The sequence below is a fragment of the Electrona antarctica genome, assembly GCF_951216825.1.
Source record: "Electrona antarctica genome assembly, chromosome: 12".
Taxonomy (NCBI): domain Eukaryota; kingdom Metazoa; phylum Chordata; class Actinopteri; order Myctophiformes; family Myctophidae; genus Electrona; species Electrona antarctica.
In genome coordinates, this window is record NC_136793.1 from 14,221,335 (window position 1) to 14,242,403 (window position 21,069).

The 21,069-nt window shown below is 39.4% G+C and overlaps 1 protein-coding gene across 1 annotated transcript in view; it reads left to right on the forward strand.

Annotated features, from left to right (window-relative positions):
- LOC306933387 (dynamin-1-like) overlaps nt 1-7,138 on the forward strand; it is a gene marked incomplete at its 5' end in the record, with an annotated part of 20,614 nt that extends 13,476 nt beyond the window's left edge. Inside the window, 2 exons of the mRNA XM_079515591.1 lie at nt 2,095-2,271; nt 7,069-7,138. Of these exons, the coding sequence (XP_079371717.1) occupies nt 2,095-2,271; nt 7,069-7,129 (238 nt within the window). The 3' untranslated portion in view covers nt 7,130-7,138. The remainder of the gene's footprint in view (nt 1-2,094; nt 2,272-7,068) is intronic.
- Between the last annotated feature and the right edge of the window lie 13,931 nt (nt 7,139-21,069).

Here is a 21,069-nt window from a genome sequence, read left to right on the forward strand (position 1 = left end):
CAAATGTGTTAGTTATTGTCTCCACCAGGCCGAAGGCATGGGGAGAGAGTATGTTTTGCACTCCGTCCGTGTGTGTGTGTGTGTGTGTCCGTCCGTCCGTCCGTCCTTCCGTCCGTCCGTTACCAGCTAATCTCCGGCACCGTTAACCCGGTTGATGCCAAACTTTGCACACACACTCCCTGGATGCCAACGATGAACCTCTGCCCCGCATTTTCCAGAACGGCCTGTTATAGCGCCACCATGAGGCAGCTTTTCACATTTTTTACCTAAAACTGCACCGATCTGCGTGAAACGTTGCATGCACACTCCCTAGAGGCCAAGGACAAACCTTTGACCTGCATTTTCCGCATCTGCCTTTTATAGCGCCACCAGGAGGCCCACTTTTGTAAAACACATTTTTTGATATTACTCCTCCAGATTCTGTCCAAAAATCTCACAAATCGTTACACAGTATCTCTATGGTCATGTGCTCAAGTCGGATCTGTCCGATATTTCATATTCCATCCTAATTGGCTATAATTGGCTTTCACAGTTTGCAAGATTGCCCCGTTTTGAACAAAACCCTCAAATCATGAACGCAGCATGCAATTTACGTGAAATCTTTCACACATTTTCTTACTAGGCTGAGGAATATATCCCACCCTTTTCACATTGGCCTGTTATAGCGCCACCAACAGGTTGATTTTTGCAAAACACATTTCTGGAACAAAATGCCTCAAATCATCCAATTGCCATCAAAGGCAAACATGTTTATATTACTCCTAAACATTTTGCCAAACATCTCACACAGTCCTATCCTCCTGGTGGAGACCTGTGCCCAGAAGGGCACTTTTTCTAGTTTTATATAGAACCGTGTAAAGCAGCGTTAAAATGTTAAACATGCTTGTGTTTAATGCAACTAAACTGTACAATACAAAAGAGATGGAGAATTTACGTCATATGTGTGAGAGCAAATCTAAGGGTGAAAATGATGATGTACGATGATAATAGTACATCATCAGTCGAAAATTGTACTGAAGTACTGAAGTCTTAGTTACTTTACACCACTGCAGAAAGGGCATGTAGTTGATGTTATTGTCTCCACCAGGCCGAAGGCATGGGGAGAGAGTATGTTTTGCACTCCGTCCGTGTGTGTGTGTGTGTCCGTCCGTCCTTCCTTCCTTCCTTCCTTCCATCCGTCCGTTACCAGCTAATCTCCGCCACCGTTGGCCCGATCCATGCCAAACTTTGCACACACACTCCCTGGATGTCAACAACGAACCTCTGCCCCAAATATTCTTCAACGGCCTGTTATAGCGCCACCATGAGGCCGATTTAGGCAAAACACATTTCTGTAGATTACTCGTACACATTTTATCCATACATCACACAATTCGGTATACACTATCTCCATAGTCATGTGATCATCACGGATCTGCACCATTTCCCATCTTCCATCCTGATTGGCTAAGATTGGCTTCCAAAGCTCACATGATTGGTCCGTTTCGAACAAAATGCCACAAATCACAAACACAGTGTGCAATTTCCGTGAAATTATACACGCACATTTCCACTAGGCCGAGGACGACATGCCACAAATCTTTTTCCAAATCAGCCTCATGGTGGCGCTATAACAGGCCAATTCCTGTTTTTAGCTATAACTGCATCGATCTGTATACAACTTATGTATGTGCACTCCCTAGAGGCCATGGAAAAACATTGTCCCTGCATCCCTCCACATCTGCCGGTTATAGCGCCACCATGAGGCCGATTTCTGCAAAACACATTGCTTATGTTAGTCGCACAGATTTCATCCTTATCTCACGCAAATCGGTACACATGATCTCTGTAGTCATGTGATCATTGGGATCGTTGGATTTCTCAGATTCTATACTGATTGGCTAACATTGCCTTCCAAAGTTTTCAGGAGTGGCCCGTTTCGTTCAAAATGCTGCACATGTCCTGCTCATCCAGTGTGTGTGTGTGTGTGTGTGTGTGTGTGTGTGTGTGTGTGTGTGTGTGTGTGTGTGTGTGTGTGTGTGTGTGTGTGTGTGTGTGTGTGTGTGTGTGTGTGTGTGTGTGTGTGTGTGTGTGTGTGTGCGCGTCCGTGTCCAGGTCTCCTATGTCCAGCCCCACCCCTCAGCGCCGGGCCCCGGGGCCTCCTCGCCCAGGGGCCCGTTCGGCCCCCGGACCCCCCGGTCCCCCGTCCCGTCCAGGTGTGTCCCCGGGCCCCGAACCCGGAGCGCCCTCAATCCCCTCCAGACCCAACAGAGCGCCTCCGGGTGTACCAAGGTAGGTACTACACTTGCACGTGCTCACACACACACACACACACACACACACACACACACACACACACACACACACACACACACACACACACACACACACACACACACACACACACAGAGCAGTGGGCAAGAGAGTGGCAATCGGAAGGTCGCTGGTGAGCCCAGTCTGTGTGTTGAAGGGTCCCTGGGCAAGGCACTAAAGGCTGCAGCATATTTCAACCGAACAACACCTTTGTTCCAGCCTTAAGTCAGGCCGGCTTAATGCACAGGCTTTAGGAGTCTGAAATCCAGAAGAGTGTGCGTGCGTGCGTGTGTGCGTGCGTGCGTGCGTGCGTGCGTGCGTGCGTGTGTAGCGACAGGGTTAGGGTTACGCACAGTTTTACTGAGGTTATAAGGTTAGTAATAAGGTTAGGTTTAGGCATAGTTTCTGTGAGGTTAAGTTTCTGGTTTAAGGAATTCAGTGTTTAAGTACAGAACAAAGAATGTTTGCTTTCGCCATCTTTGTTGAAGAAGAGTCTGGGCAATTATGTTTTTGTTTTCTTATCCTTAGGAATAAGGTTAGGTTTAGGCTTAGTTTAAAAAACGCAAGCCACACACAAGGAATAACAAGGCAGAACTGCAATGAAGAGCAACTACTACCAGCCAATCACAGCGTGTCCTCACTGGTTGTAGAAAATAATCACACATATGAGTTGATGAACAGAAGGTCAAAGGTCAGCTGAAGAGAACCAGTGACCCCGCCCTGACTCTCTGACAGCCCCACCCTATCATGCAGCTCAGCCCCGCCTCCTACGTCCAATCTTCCATAATGACCATATATGGTTATTTTTTCAGAATCTCTATCAGTGACCAGTGAGGATTTTTGCACCAATGGTACGTCAGATGTCTGCGACATCACCGTTTGGCCATCATCTTGTGTGCCCTCATTGTCCAATCAGAATCCCTGTGCTCTCCATTTAACCCCACGCCCCTTGTATTCGGTCACGACATGAGTGTACTATCCACACGCGCATGCAGGGGGCGCTGTGGATGCTGATGTCTAGAGGAGCAGATGCAGAACAAGAGTGATTACTAATCTACTAATCTCTCTCTGTCTCCATCACATTCATATGTCCCTGTCTGTCTTCTTAATTAAAGGGGTATTTCACTTTATAACACTCCTGGAGTCATTGTAACATCCCAGACACTTTAGCTTAGATTCAATATTAATTTGATCAGATACGCTCTTTTAGGAAGAGCTAAAATAAACCCTTTTTTTTTTAAAACTCCATTTTAAAACTCATTGGAAATACATCCCTGGTTGTGAGCAGGGATTGGGGGGGTCTTTTGTGGTTTTTCAATGAGAGTTGGAAGTTACAATGGGTATATATATGAAGGGATATCTAATAAATATCAAATATCTAAATATTGAATCAAGCAACTTATAAACTGTCTGGGGCGTTCACAGAAGCCCGAGTAGACCTTAAAATGACCCCAGAAGTGTTTTGACGTGAAATACCGCTTTAGTGTCTGGAGATCATATTCCTCCCACAGTAAATACATTGTTTCTCAACGTCCATTTGTACTCCGGCAGAGTTAAATGGATATTATTACCTTTTCCCTGTGTTAACATAACAAAACAGTACATTCTTTCAATCCATCTTCTCCCACTATAGCAGCACTGGATTATCACTCACTATCAGCCTCTGGAGCAAGGTTATAATAGTTAACTAAAACTAACTAAAAATATATTAAAAACGATAACTAAACTGAAACTGTATTGTGTGTTCACAAAACTAACTGAAATTATAGAAAAAATACCCTTAGTTATAGTTTTAGTTTTTATAGTTTTAGTTATAGTTTTTTAGTTTAAAAAACTAAAACTAAACTATAACTAAACTAAAACTAAACTAAAACTAAGCATTTCACCAAAATAAAAACTAAATAAAAACTAGCAAACCCGCTCTAAAAACTAACTAAAACTAACTGAATTAGAAAAAAAATAGCCAAAACTAACTAAAACTAAACTATAATGAAAAAAAAAAAAACTATTATAACCTGGAGTAGTGTGGTGGTGTTCATCTGCAGGAACACGTCGCCCTTTCGCTGCATTTTGGTGTTTGGTTTGGTAAACGGGGGCGCGTTTTGGGGCTAAAGGTGCGTTCTGACTGTTTTGACTGACCGCCTGGACTCAGCAAAGGTGGAAAAACAATATACAAGCCCTTTGCCGAGACACAGGAACTACTTTTAAAAACAATATACAAGCCCTTTGCCAAGACACAGGAACTACTTTAAAACAATATACAAGCCCTTTGCCAAGACACAGGAACTAAAAACAATATACAAGCCCTTTGCCAAGACACAGGAACTACTTTAAAACAATATACAAGCCCTTTGCCAAGACACAGGGACTACTTTAAAACAATATACAAGCCCTTTGCCGAGACACAGGAACTACTTTTAAAACAATATACAAGCCCTTTGCCAAGACACAGGGACTACTTTTGCTACACATAAATGATATGTAGTAGCAGGAATTATGTTAAATATAACAATAGAGGGTGTTCGCTCTAGGAGGAAAATGGAACGAGCGGGAACAGTTGGTTACACTCCCGACGTTAAATTACTGTATACTTTTTATATATATATGTTTTATCAATAATATATCAATAATCAATAATATAATCCAGGGGTTCTCAACGTTTTTGGCCGGGGACCCCCGGAAATGCTTTGGCAATGTCTCGGGACCCCCGCCCCGCCCCCTCCCGACCCCCAATATAAATTGACTGCTACAATAACCTTAAACCATTTTGGGCGGGAACCCCTTTTGGTGTTTTAAGCATTGTTATAATTTAGCTATTGAAAAATAGCAGATCTACAAGCTCATAGCGCGCCACCGAGTGGCGCGCTACGAGCTTGTAGGTCTGCTATTTTTGAAAAATCGTGAAAATAAAAATTAAAAATAAAATCTGACCTGTGAGACCAAAGTGAAGCGATTGAAGCGACTGGAAACAGATATCTTCAGGTTTGAACGTAGCTTAACAAACCGTGACAACACCAACATACAGCGAGAGGGGCAGTGTGTTTCTGCAGGCACACACCAATATTACCAGTGGTGGAAAAGGTTTTACTTACAGTAAGTAAAAGTATCAATACTGCAAAGCAGAAATATTGTTACAAGTAAAAGTCTGGTATTCAAAATGTTACTTGAGTGAAAGTGCAAAGGTATTGGCATCAAAATGTACTTAAAGTACCAAAAGTAAAAGTACCCATGATTATGTAGAATGTCTCCTTTCACAAGTTTTCAATGTAAAAAGTAAAAAGAATGTAAAAATAAATTATTTTGAAAACATAGATGTATACAAATGTATACAGGGTACAAGTGGTTAATGTATATGTTTTGTAATAATAACCAAAATCTACAAAGTAACTTGTAACTAAAGCTTTCAAATAATCGTAGTGGAGTAAAAGTACAATATTTGCCTCTGAGATGTAGTGGAGTAGAAGTAAAAGTATTGAACATTTGAAATACTAAATTGCTGGCATGAGGAAAGGATGGGTAGAAATGCAAATGTTGTTTTGTTAACAGTATACACACACAGGGCAAAGTTACATACTATGACCTTCATTTAACTGTGTGTAGTGTACAAACTGAGTGTACACATAGAACCAAATGGACCTGTAAGTTTCCATTTGGGTCCACTCTTGAGTTGCAGACCCGTAGTGGTCCTATTGGACGCTGTTGAGAAGCGGTGCGGTGCATTAATACCATATGTGTGTTCTTCATCATCATTATTATATGTCACAGTTCAACCTCAACTGTCACAAACAGTGTCATTATGGTCATGTTCTGTTTCATAGTTGTTTGTTTGTTTGTGTGTTAAAATAGAACTAGTTGTGAACTAGTTGAAGTGCCATGGTTCTATTTACCCATAAAAACATGTTTTAATGCTTAAACCTCATAATGTGACATAGATGTGAATAGAATTCTGATTTGTTTCCTAGATCAGTGGTTCTAAAACCTTTTAATATGAAGGACCACCATAGCTCTGAGAGTGTAAAAATGGAACCGTTTGTACACCCTCAGAGTTACAGACCTGTAATGGTCCGTTTGGAACCCCCTCAAGGAACCCAGATGGTACCTGGACCCCACTTTGGTATCGACCGATACGATACGGAAGTTATGGGATCGGTATCAGGAAGGAAAAATTGGTATCGGTACATCTCTAGTCATATCACCTCCCTTTCCAGAGAAAGATTTGGAGGTCAGAAGGAGTATGGACCGCACTTCAATAGCTGATTTTACATCCAAATTATTTGTTAATGTCGTATTTGAGTTCATATTAGAGTAATGTTCTTCATGACATGATGTGAATGATTGTGGGTCGCTGTGTCCACCAGGAATATTAACAGCTAAGGCTAAAACAGATTTAGCATTGTGGGATATGCTGGATGTGGCTTTTTACTGCTTGCTGCCGTGAGACTGCACAAAAAACGACAAAAGTTGAAATATTTGAATAATACTAGCCTACACTGACACCTGCTGGACACACTGCCTCGAGGTATATGTGTTTAACACATCTATCTGTTACTGACTGTGTCCTCTCTGTCTGTCTGTCTGTCTGTCTGTCTGTCTGTCTGTCTGTCTGTCTGTCTGTCTGTCTGTCTGTCTGTCTGTCTGTCTGTCTGTCTGTCTGTCTGTCTGTCTGTCTGTCTGTCTGTCTGTCTGTGTCTGTCTGTCTGTCTATCTGGAATGTATTGTGTTTATGTATGTCTCCACTCTTCTTTCATTGTTCTTTGTGTGTGTGTGCATCTTCAGTCGGAGGGTTCCTGTATCACCATCTCGACCATCGAGAACAGACTCTGAGTCCTCTGCCTAGTTCTCTCTCTCTCTCTCTCTCTCTCTCTCTCTCTCTCTCTCTCTCTCTCTCTCTCTCTCAATCACAATCACACGCACGCACGCACGCACGCACGCACGCACGCACGCACGCACGCACGCACGCACGCACGCACACACACACACACAGAAAATTATAAGAAATTATATATTTACATTATTTACCACACTAAACACAAACCTAATATCACGTATTGCAAGTCAAACATTCCCAATACTCGACTAAACACACACACACACACACACACACACATGCACACACGCACGCACGCACGCACAAACATTATGAAAAGCACACTGTAACCGTCGAGCACAACCTCACCTTTGGTTAGCGCTGAGCTGGATCATTCTGGTTTTATCTGAAGAACCATGATCTCCTATCTGCCTGTACCCTGTGTATAACGACATGTGAAATAACATACAATCATATGGGCCGTGTGTTATTGTTTGTGTCCGGAAAAGTACAAATGTACTTGGAAGTACCAAAAGTAAAAGCACTCATTATGCAGAATTTTCGTTCCATTTCAAGTTATCAAATGTTTTAACATCTTTTTAAAATAGCAGATCTACAAGCTCACAATGGTTGCATTGTGAGCTTGTAGATCGCCTATTTTCAAATGGCCGAAATGTATATAGGGCTGAAGTGGTTGTATGTGTGTGTATATAAAATCTAAATCTACAAAGTAACTACAGTTTTCAAATAAATGTAGTGGAGTAAAAGTGCAATATTTGGAGCTGAGACGTAGTGGAGTAGAAGTAAAAGTATTATAAATTGGAAATACTCAAGTAAAGTACAAATACCTCAAAATTGTACTTAAGTACAGTACTTAAGTAAATGCACTTAGTTACTTTCCACCACTGTGGAGTGTGGACTCTCCAAAACTATTACTTTTCAGTAAATGGAAAATAATCTTTTTTCCAATGGATACAGTGTAGTTATTAGTCTCACAAGCGCTTTTCATTGGTTCAAAATGTATCAAACATACATTTATTTATTCTTTTGTAGCGTCAAAAAGGCAGATCTATCCCACAAGCCTCTTGTAGGCGAAGTAGGGCATTCATATTATGAGATTTATGGGGATACGAGCCATTTCTTCCCTGACAGCAATTATACAGTTGGAGGCCATCGATATTGTCCTTTTCTTTTTGCTGAGGTTTGCGTGATCTGCGCAAAAGGACAGTTAACCCATTTTGGGCGGGAACACCTTTTGGTGTTTTAAACATTATGTTATAATTTAGCTATTGAAAAATAGCAGATCTACAAGCTCATAGCGCGCCACCGAGTGGCGCGCTTGTAGATCTGCTATTTTTGAAAAATCATGGATTTTTGAAAAATCGTGGATTTTTTAAAATTTTGAGGTCAGGCCTAAATGGGTCAAATGATAAGGGACAATATCGGTGGCACCCAACTGTATACTATAAAAAGGAATAGAATATTGTTCTGTTTCCTGGATACCACCTCGTTAGCTCAGATAGCTCTAGCGATGCAACACTTTTGTTTTAAATGTTATGTCTTGTGCCATGGTGCTGTATGAAACAAAATATAACTTCTGTTTGATCTAACGATGTTTGTGGAACTTCTCTGGGGATTCGATGTTAACACCCAAAGGGCAGTATTATGCATGTCTTAAGTACCAGGTCTTATGACTTAACTTAAGACCTGGAGGCATGATCAATGCCATTTGGCCACTCGGAATAGCCAAATGGCATTGACCACGCCTCCAGGTCTTAAGTTAAGTAATAAGACCTGGTACTTAAGACATGCAAAAGTGTCTACTCAATATGAATGCATGACCCCCCGGAATTGGTTTGGACTCTTTGTTCATTTATTTTTTTCTTTCTTTGCTTCCTCCTCCTTCCATCATTCAGTCGGCAGAGTAAAGGTAGCCCCGCCCACGGAGAGAGTCCCCAGTCTTCTATTGATGGTTAAACACACGCACGCACACACACACACACACACACACACGCACACACACACACACACACACACACACACACACACACAGTCAGTGCTGGTGGTACAGTGTATAGAGCACCGAAGTATGACATAATTTATACATCCTACCTGGGTATGAAGAAACAACTCACGGTGACGAAACGCTAATGTTACTGCTGCCAAATTAGTAAACTTTTCGCCAGAAACAGACTATCAAATATGACTATCGTAAACGAGACGGAGCCAAGTGACAATATCGCTATCAGTTTGTGTTTGGACCACAATGCTTATATGAGACGATTTTAAGGTGACGTAATTCTCCATAGAGTAAAATGTCCGTGACACAGGGGATAAACGAGTGATGCCAGGATTTCAAGTACTCTACTAGTAATACTGTAGTAACACTGGTAGCAACACTAGCATTGTTCATGTACCTGTGACACACACACACACACACACACACACACACACACACACACACACACAAGGTGTGTAACTGCCCTTCACAACACATTCAATATGACTGATTGTAGAGCTGTTGCGTTTATTTTTGTGTGTTTGTTAAGCATCTCAGAGTCACTTCTAGACGGTGGAGGAAGAAGTACTCAGACTTTTTGCTCCAGTAAAATACCAGTAAAATACCAGTAAAATACCAGTAAAATACCACAATGTATAAATACTTTATGCAAAAGTTTTAAAAAAATTGTCTATTTTCATATAGACGCAGTATAAATGATTGCTTAATTGGATAAAAGTACGTTTTATAATGATTTCAATCTACAACATACCTTGTATAACGTTTTCAAATTATTGTAGTGGAGTAAAAAGGTACAATATAAGGTCTGAAATGTAGTGGAGTAGAAGTATTGAAAAGTGACATAATGTACTCAAGTAAAGTAAAGTACAGTACTTGTACTTTCCACCTTCTAGGTGCTTCTGGGTTTGACTAAAGCTCCTCACACATTGATGGAGGTCATCATTCATGACAGCTATTTATGAAACTGAAGGCTGTTCAAATATAACAAAAGCTTTGATAATCTTGTAATTGAATTTGATCAGATGATCTAAATGTAGTTCATTTTGTAATCATGTAACTACTTTCTGGGTAGACTGATCAAGCATAATAGTCTGCGTGTGTGTGTGTGTGTGTGCGTGTGCGTGTGCGCGTGCGTGTGCGCGTGCGTGTGTGCGTGCGTGCGTGTGTAAAAACAGAAATGTAGGAAACATTATACAACTGAAACCTTGTATCATTGTTTAATGTTTTTTTACGTTTATTTCTTAAATGAATGCCTGGTTTTGTACTTTGTCATATGACAGTGTCACACTAAACTGGATCTGAAATAGCCAACTTGTGAAAATTGCACGATGTGGCGCGCTTTGAGCTTGTAAGATAAGTAAGTATAGGTCGGAGAGACTTATTCTCACTCATTATGGGCCTGAATGAACGCGGGAGTAATGATGAGTTCACAACAACTACGTACAAGACCCCAAGGATGTTTAAGATTTAGTTCCCCTTATTTCTACTGTGACACCATCCTATGGCAAAGTATAAATCAGGCTTAACTTCTCTCTGACTGTGGCGCTGATTTAAGATGGGCTCAAATTGAGCAGTTTTTATTAAGCCTTAAGTTGTTTATTGCGTGTACCACCTCAGATGACTACATTGCTGCATGGAAGAAAATGCAATTTTTTTAAACTGAGTTTTTTTTTTTAGCTCTGTCAATGCTACAATTTCTATTTGTCTGTAGCCTATTTGCATGTATTTATTTATTTATTTATTTATTTATTTGCCTATTTATAAATTTGTTGGCCTATTTATTTATTTATTTAATAATACAGTTTACTGCCACCAATGACTCGCTGTTAAAACTAAAATGTTGACATTTTGATTCTGTTATTCTGTCCAAAACTTAACTTAACTCTTTTATGTCAGTAAATGTTTGTGAATGGTGATACGTGACGTATTTGAAATGTTACATTAATTGATTGAGAAATTAATATTGAGCTGTTGTTCACCTGTCAGAAACACTGTTCTGTCCAACCACTGTTTACCAAACTTTTTTTTTTTTTTTTTTTTTAATTATTTTTAGCTCAAGACCCGAAATATAAATTTGGGGTCGATCTCCCCGTGACCCAAAATTCCAAAAATACAATACCTAATACCTAAAGACCTAATTCAATAATAGTGAAAACATGAATATTTCATTTTTTATTGTTATTTCGTTTTTTTGAAATAATAATATAACAATTGTTTGTATGAAACATATAAAGAAAAGGATATTTAATCGTAACCCAAAAATGGGTCCCGATCCATTGATGGGAAACACTGTTAAAGTATAAAGAATCTAGTATATCTACTCTGTATCAGTGTATGTGTTCTTAGCGTTGTTGTGACTTATTGTCCCCTCTTACCAGCAAACTGAGCTGAGTTCACCAACGCACCAAACAGTCATTCATTAGCTGTTGGCCTGTGGCAGTTAGCTTGTTAGCATGCTGTGTTATAAGGGTCTATATAATGTGGTTGTATAATTATTATGGTTTATAATTGTGGCAACGAACAAACTGTATGTTTATAACGCCAACTGCACAACAGCGTTAATCTGCAAAAGGTTGCTGAACGCAGCTCGGTCCCCAACCCCCCCCCCCCCCCCCCCCAAACTCCTGGGATTGTGCAAAATACACTATATGGTAGAAGAAAACAAATATATTATAAATAGGCCTACTATATGTATAATGTTTACAGGTTAAATGAAATGTTATAATGTATATGTCCGGAGCATATACTGTATGGAATTAAATATATGCAGAGAGCAACAATGGCAAGGTGTGTGTGTGGTGTGTGTGTGTGTGTGTGTGTGTGTGTGTGTGTGTGTGTGTGTGTGTGTGTGTGTGTGTGTGTGTGTGTGTGTGTGTGTGTGTGTGTGTGTGCGCGTGTGCGTGTGTGTGTGTGTGCGTGTGTGTGTGTGATCTTACAGCCATGTTGTTTATTGTTGTGTTGTGCTTTTTGGGATCATGCAATGACATGTCATGAATAAAGTTTGTGTGTGAATGGATCAAGTGGTTCTGTATTCATAATTTAATCTTTTATGATCTGATTATAACATACGGCATATATAAACAGTTTGTTGGAGATAGATAGATAGATAGAGAGAGAGAGAGAGAGATAGAGATAGAGATAGAGATAGAGATAGAGATAGAGATAGATAGATAGATAGATAGATAGATAGGGTGAGGTGTCTAGTCACTAGACTCTAGTGATAACTGCTAATGCCCCAACAGCTAATAGAATCGCATCAGGTTTTCCCCTAGCAAGGTGTCAATGTCCGGCCAAGTGCAGGCAGCATAGCTTGATAGGGCCACTTTGAGGCCAGCACACATGTCACACCAGTAGGCTATAACTGGCCACCAATGGTTGCAGTATTGCACTGTAATAACAGATAAATAAAGCTTTGCTATTACACGTTAGTTACTATCCACTCCTGCCTCGCGAACGGACGGCCGCACATGGGTGTGGCGGGCGTGGGCGGCAGGGGCATCCATGTCCATCATGGTACTGTAGGTGAAAGTCCTCACGAATTAAATCAAGGAGTGTATACATAGGAAAAAGGTGGCCTTCAGATCAGGAGACATGGCAGCCTTAAAGGCCGCACAGAAGGAACTGAGTATACAAACTAGAAAAAGTGCCCTTCTGGGCACAGGTCTCCACCAGGAGGATAGGATTGTGTGTGATGTTTGGCAAAATGTTTAGGAGTAATATAAACATGTTTATTTGTTTGTGTGTGTGTGTGTGTGTGTGTGTGTGTGTGTGTGTGTGTGTGTGTGTGTGTGTGTGTGTGTGTGTGTGTGTGTGTGTGTGTGACGCGACTTGGCCTGTTGTAGCGCCACCATGAGGCTGATTTGAAAACTGTCAAGTGGCATTTCTTCCTCAGCCTAGTAGTGGCAATAGGCATGCACAGTTTCACCGCAATCGGACGCTGCGTTGCGGAGTTGTGGCAATTTGTACAAAACGGGCTACTCCTGAAAACTTTAGAAGCCAATCGTAGGCAATCAGGATGGATAATTATGAGAAATCAAACAAATCACATGATCACATGACTATGGAGAGCACGTGTACCGATTTGCGTGAAATTTGGATAAAATCTGAAGGATTAATATTAGAAAATGTGTTTGAGTTGAAAATATTCAAGTGGCATTTCTTCCTCGACCTAGTGGGAATGTGCGTGCAAAATTTTGCAGCATTTTGTTTGAAACGGAGCACTCCTGCGAACTTTGGAAGCCAATCTTAGCCAATCAGGATGGAGTCTGAAAAATCTGAAAAACCCGTTTCGTTGAATGGCTCTAGAGAGACTGTGTACCAATTTGCGTAATGTTTGGACAAAATCTGTAGGTGTACTGTCAAAACATTTGTTTTGCACAGAGCGGCCTCCTGGTGGCGCTATAACAGGCCAATGTGAAAACTTTGGGGCAGAGGTTCAGCTCTGGCATTCAGGGAGTGTGTGTGCAGAGTATGGCTGCGATCAAGCCAACGGTGCCAGAGATTAGCTGTTCACAGACGGACACACGGACGGACGGACGGACGGACACACGGACGGACGGACGGAGAGCAAAACATACTCTCTCCCCCTCTCTCCCCATGCCTTCGGCCTGGTGGAGACAATGAGAGAAGCCAGAAAGAAGTTTAAGGAACAAGCGGAACAAGACTTGGCCAACTCGAACACAAAAAGACTCTGGGACTCCAACAGGAAGATGACTAATATGAAGTCGGAGAGGAAGCCCATCTTTGCTCTAGATGAGAGCGCCAGAGCGAATGAGCTTAATAATTTCTTTATGCGCTTTGAATGTGATACTTCTCAGGGATGCTACGAGGTGATTAATGAATTGGAATGTCATGCTGTTAATGACAGGATGGTAATAGATCAGGACACCGTCTGTAAAGTGTTTAAAACCATACAGACCGATAAAGCAACAGGGCCAGACGGAATGCATGCTTTCCTGTTGAAAACGTGTGCTGAGGAATTAGCCCCAGCCTGGCACAGGCTTTTTCAGCTGTCACTAGACTCACATACAGTGCCAGAGATTTGGAGAAAATCAGTGATAGTCCCAATACCGAAGAAACCACGTCCACTAGAGAATAACGATTATAGGCCTGTGGCTATAACGTCTAATGTAGTCAAATCACTGGAGAGGATCCTGACAGAGGAACTCCGAAAGGAGGTAGGACCTCGACTAGACCAGTATCAATTTGCATATTCTAAGAAACGCAGTACATGCGATGCAATATCTACAGTAACTCATCTCACTTTGAAACACCTGGAGAGTAAGGTAGCATACGCCAGATTACTTTTTATCGGCTTCAGCTCGGCTTTTAATACTATACATCCAGACATTCTGTTGCGTAAATTAGCTCAGTTAAATGTGAACCCCATGTCCACCGTAAGATGAACCTAAATAGGCTAGAATGTGGTTGCTAGGTGTAAGTATGTAGGACTAGTAGCATGCCAAAGTGTGTGCTATTGCCATTGAGAATGCATTGGGCATTTCAGTTAAATAACTCAGAAACTACAAAACATTTCAAAGTAAAAAGTTCCAGCATGTGTCTCCACAGTAAGCTGAATTATAAAAAGTGTAAATGGAGTTTCTAGGTGAAAGTGATTTTTTGACGTGCCATAGAGCTGCCATTGAGCCCCATTATAAATGTCTCAAATTTGAAAGCACTATATTTCTTAAACTATGAAACATTTCAAAGATTCCTTTTCAGGCAAACATGTCCACCGTAAGATGAACCTAAATAGGCTAGAATGGGGTTGCTAGGTGTAAGTATGTAGGACTAGTAGCATGCCAAAGTTTGTGCTATTGCCATTGAGAATGCATTGGGCGTTTAAGTTAAATAACTCAGAAACTACAAAACATTTCAAAGTAAAAAGTTCCAGCATGTGTCTCCACAGTAAGCTGAATTATAAAAAGTGTGAATGGAGTTTCTAGGTGAAAGTGATTTTTTGACGTGCCAATATCTGCCATTGAGCCCCATTATAAATGTCCCAAATTTGAAAGCACTATATTTCTTAAACTATGAAACATTTCAAAGATTCCTTTTCAGGCAAACATGTCCACCGTAAGATGAACCTAAATAGGCTAGAATGGGGTTGCTATGTGTAAGTATGTAGGACTAGTAGCATGCCAAAGTTTGTCCTATTGCCATTGAGAATGCATTGGGTGTTTAAGTTAAATAACTCAGAAACTACAAAACATTTCAAAGTAAAAAGTTCCAGCATGTGTCTCCACAGTAAGCTGAATTATAAAAAGTGTGAATGGAGTTTCTAGGTGAAAGTGATTTTTTGACGTGCCAATATCTGCCATTGAGCCCCATTATAAATGTCTCAAATTTGAAAGCACTATATTTCTTAAACTATGAAACATTTCAAAGATTCCTTTTCAGGCAAACATGTCCACCGTAAGATTAACCTAAATAGGCTAGAATGGGGTTGCTAGGTGTAAGTATGTAGGACTAGTAGCATGCCAAAGTTTGTGCTATTGCCTTGAGAATGCATTGGGCGTTTAAGTTAAATAACTCAGAAACTACAAAACATTTCAAAGTAAAAAGTTCCAGCATGTGTCTCCACAGTAAGCTGAATTATAAAAAGTGTGAATGGAGTTTCTAGGTGAAAGTGATTTTTTTACGTGCCATAGAGCTGCCATTGAGCCCCATTATAAATGTCTCAAATTTGAAAGCACTATATTCCTTAAACTATGAAACATTTCAAAGATTCCTTTTCAGGCAAACATGTCCACCGTAAGATGAACCTAAATAGGCTAGAATGGGGTTGCTAGGTGTAAGTATGTAGGACTAGTAGCATGCCAAAGTGTGTGCTATTGCCATTAAGAATGCATTGGGCGTTTAAGTTAAATAACTCAGAAACTACAAAACATTTCAAAGTAAAAAGTTCCAGCATGTGTCTCCACAGTAAGCTGAATTATAAAAAGTGTGAATGGAGTTTCTAGGTGAAAGTGATTTTTTGACGTGCCAATATCTGCCATTGAGCCCCATTATAAATGTCTCAAATTTGAAAGCACTATATTTCTTAAACTATGAAACATTTCAAAGATTCCTTTTCAGGCAAACATGTCCACCGTAAGATGAACCTAAATAGGCTAGAATGGGGTTGCTATGTGTAAGTATGTAGGACTAGTAGCATGCCAAAGTTTGTGCTATTGCCATTGAGAATGCATTGGGTGTTTAAGTTAAATAACTCAGAAACTACAAAACATTTCAAAGTAAAAAGTTCCAGCATGTGTCTCCACAGTAAGCTGAATTATAAAAAGTGTGAATGGAGTTTCTAGGTGAAAGTGATTTTTTGACGTGCCAATATCTGCCATTGAGCCCCATTATAAATGTCTCAAATTTGAAAGCACTATATTTCTTAAACTATGAAACATTTCAAAGATTCCTTTTCAGGCAAACATGTCCACCGTAAGATTAACCTAAATAGGCTAGAATGGGGTTGCTAGGTGTAAGTATGTAGGACTAGTAGCATGCCAAAGTTTGTGCTATTGCCTTGAGAATGCATTGGGCGTTTAAGTTAAATAACTCAGAAACTACAAAACATTTCAAAGTAAAAAGTTCCAGCATGTGTCTCCACAGTAAGCTGAATTATAAAAAGTGTGAATGGAGTTTCTAGGTGAAAGTGATTTTTTGACGTGCCAATATCTGCCATTGAGCCCCATTATAAATGTCCCAAATTTGAAAGCACTATATTTCTTAAACTATGAAACATTTCAAAGATTCCTTTTCAGGCAAACATGTCCACCGTAAGATGAACCTAAATAGGCTAGAATGGGGTTGCTATGTGTAAGTATGTAGGACTAGTAGCATGCCAAAGTTTGTGCTATTGCCATTGAGAATGCATTGGGTGTTTAAGTTAAATAACTCAGAAACTACAAAACATTTCAAAGTAAAAAGTTCCAGCATGTGTCTCCACAGTAAGCTGAATTATAAAAAGTGTGAATGGAGTTTCTAGGTGAAAGTGATTTTTTGACGTGCCAATATCTGCCATTGAGCCCCATTATAAATGTCTCAAATTTGAAAGCACTATATTTCTTAAACTATGAAACATTTCAAAGATTCCTTTTCAGGCAAACATGTCCACCGTAAGATGAACCTAAATAGGCTAGAATGGGGTTGCTAGGTGTAAGTATGTAGGACTAGTAGCATGCCAAAGTTTGTGCTATTGCCATTGAGAATGCATTGGGCGTTTAAGTTAAATAACTCAGAAACTACAAAACATTTCAAAGTAAAAAGTTCCAGCATGTGTCTCCACAGTAAGCTGAATTATAAAAAGTGTGAATGGAGTTTCTAGGTGAAAGTGATTTTTTGACGTGCCAATATCTGCCATTGAGCCCCATTATAAATGTCTCAAATTTGAAAGCACTATATTTCTTAAACTATGAAACATTTCAAAGATTCCTTTTCAGGCAAACATGTCCACCGTAAGATGAACCTAAATAGGCTAGAATGGGGTTGCTATGTGTAAGTATGTAGGACTAGTAGCATGCCAAAGTTTGTGCTATTGCCATTGAGAATGCATTGGGTGTTTAAGTTAAATAACTCAGAAACTACAAAACATTTCAAAGTAAAAAGTTCCAGCATGTGTCTCCACAGTAAGCTGAATTATAAAAAGTGTGAATGGAGTTTCTAGGTGAAAGTGATTTTTTGACGTGCCAATATCTGCCATTGAGCCCCATTATAAATGTCTCAAATTTGAAAGCACTATATTTCTTAAACTATGAAACATTTCAAAGATTCCTTTTCAGGCAAACATGTCCACCGTAAGATGAACCTAAATAGGCTAGAATGGGGTTGCTATGTGTAAGTATGTAGGACTAGTAGCATGCCAAAGTTTGTGCTATTGCCATTGAGAATGCATTGGGTGTTTAAGTTAAATAACTCAGAAACTACAAAACATTTCAAAGTAAAAAGTTCCAGCATGTGTCTCCACAGTAAGCTGAATTATAAAAAGTGTGAATGGAGTTTCTAGGTGAAAGTGATTTTTTGACGTGCCAATATCTGCCATTGAGCCCCATTATAAATGTCTCAAATTTGAAAGCACTATATTTCTTAAACTATGAAACATTTCAAAGATTCCTTTTCAGGCAAACATGTCCACCGTAAGATTAACCTAAATAGGCTAGAATGGGGTTGCTAGGTGTAAGTATGTAGGACTAGTAGCATGCCAAAGTTTGTGCTATTGCCTTGAGAATGCATTGGGCGTTTAAGTTAAATAACTCAGAAACTACAAAACATTTCAAAGTAAAAAGTTCCAGCATGTGTCTCCACAGTAAGCTGAATTATAAAAAGTGTGAATGGAGTTTCTAGGTGAAAGTGATTTTTTGACGTGCCAATATCTGCCATTGAGCCCCATTATAAATGTCCCAAATTTGAAAGCACTATATTTCTTAAACTATGAAACATTTCAAAGATTCCTTTTCAGGCAAACATGTCCACCGTAAGATGAACCTAAATAGGCTAGAATGGGGTTGCTATGTGTAAGTATGTAGGACTAGTAGCATGCCAAAGTTTGTGCTATTGCCATTGAGAATGCATTGGGTGTTTAAGTTAAATAACTCAGAAACTACAAAACATTTCAAAGTAAAAAGTTCCAGCATGTGTCTCCACAGTAAGCTGAATTATAAAAAGTGTGAATGGAGTTTCTAGGTGAAAGTGATTTTTTGACGTGCCAATATCTGCCATTGAGCCCCATTATAAATGTCTCAAATTTGAAAGCACTATATTTCTTAAACTATGAAACATTTCAAAGATTCCTTTTCAGGCAAACATGTCCACCGTAAGATGAACCTAAATAGGCTAGAATGGGGTTGCTAGGTGTAAGTATGTAGGACTAGTAGCATGCCAAAGTGTGTGCTATTGCCATTGAGAATGCATTGGGCGTTTAAGTTAAATAACTCAGAAACTACAAAACATTTCAAAGTAAAAAGTTCCAGCATGTGTCTCCACAGTAAGCTGAATTATAAAAAGTGTGAATGGAGTTTCTAGGTGAAAGTGATTTTTTGATGTGCCAATATCTGCCATTGAGCCCCATTATAAATGTCTCAAATTTGAAAGCACTATATTTCTTAAACTATGAAACATTTCAAAGATTCCTTTTCAGGCAAACATGTCCACCGTAAGATGAACCTAAATAGGCTAGAATGGGGTTGCTATGTGTAAGTATGTAGGACTAGTAGCATGCCAAAGTTTGTGCTATTGCCATTGAGAATGCATTGGGTGTTTAAGTTAAATAACTCAGAAACTACAAAACATTTCAAAGTAAAAAGTTCCAGCATGTGTCTCCACAGTAAGCTGAATTATAAAAAGTGTGAATGGAGTTTCTAGGTGAAAGTGATTTTTTGACGTGCCAATATCTGCCATTGAGCCCCATTATAAATGTCTCAAATTTGAAAGCACTATATTTCTTAAACTATGAAACATTTCAAAGATTCCTTTTCAGGCAAACATGTCCACCGTAAGATTAACCTAAATAGGCTAGAATGGGGTTGCTAGGTGTAAGTATGTAGGACTAGTAGCATGCCAAAGTTTGTGCTATTGCCTTGAGAATGCATTGGGCGTTTAAGTTAAATAACTCAGAAACTACAAAACATTTCAAAGTAAAAAGTTCCAGCATGTGTCTCCACAGTAAGCTGAATTATAAAAAGTGTGAATGGAGTTTCTAGGTGAAAGTGATTTTTTTACGTGCCATAGAGCTGCCATTGAGCCCCATTATAAATGTCTCAAATTTGAAAGCATTATATTTCTTAAACTATGAAACATTTCAAAGATTCCTTTTCAGGCAAACATGTCCACCGTAAGATTAACCTAAATAGGCTAGAATGGGGTTGCTAGGTGTAACTATGTAGGACTAGTAGCATGCCAAAGTGTGTGCTATTGCCATTGAGAATGCATTGGGCGTTAAGTTAAATAACTCAGAAACTACAAAACATTTCAAAGTAAAAAGTTCCAGCATGTGTCTCCACAGTAAGCTGAATTATAAAAAGTGTGAATGGAGTTTCTACAGTAGTAAGTGATATCAGTCATGCTTCACCCTGTCTTGCAATATATGCAAATTATTAAAATAAAATCTACAGTTTGTAGAATTTCAAATGAAAGTCAATACAGCATGTGGACAGGCGAGCCTACAGGCGTTCAGATTGTAATATAGGATAACCACCACATGCCATGTATATTCAAAAATAGCTGATTTACAAGCTCATGGCCTGTTGCGATGTAACTTCTTGCAAGCTTGTAGATCTGTTATTCTCACAAAATCTTGAACATTTTTGAAACATTGAAAACCATATTTGAATAATTAACATTAATGAGCATTTTTGGAGAGTTTAGCGTTTATTCCATAACCAACAGTCAAAGGAAGCTTAGAACTTAGAATCCAGTCATATAATAAACACATTTAAAATATATATTATTATTTTTTGCATGAATTGTGCAGTACTCAGCAATGACGACACTTCATAATACTGTTGGAGTGCTTCTGTTGCTTTACATCACCATCAATACAGTGTTCATGTGAAATATGTCAAATAAAATATAAAATAATTACATTAAATAAACATAATATACAACCATTCTTAAAGTACAAAATGACTAATTCAAACTATTTGTCTATCATACCTATAAATGTCCCACATCTTTGCTTTTTATTTTAATTTGCAATTAAAAAAAAATACATAGAATAATGTATCTGCCCATAGCTGCACTTCATGTCATGTGAGGTGAATAAGGTCAAAGGTCATTCTCAGAATTTTGAAGTCAGAATCACTTAAAAGTGGAGTTTGGGGACGTCCAGGGGTCCTTGAGGGAGTTCTAGGAGGTCCTCAGACAAAGGAGGTTTAATGTCACTATAATTCAATTCACTTGAAATGACTAAAATACAAACAAAATGTATTCTCGCAAATTAAATGTGAGACAAAATCATATTTCA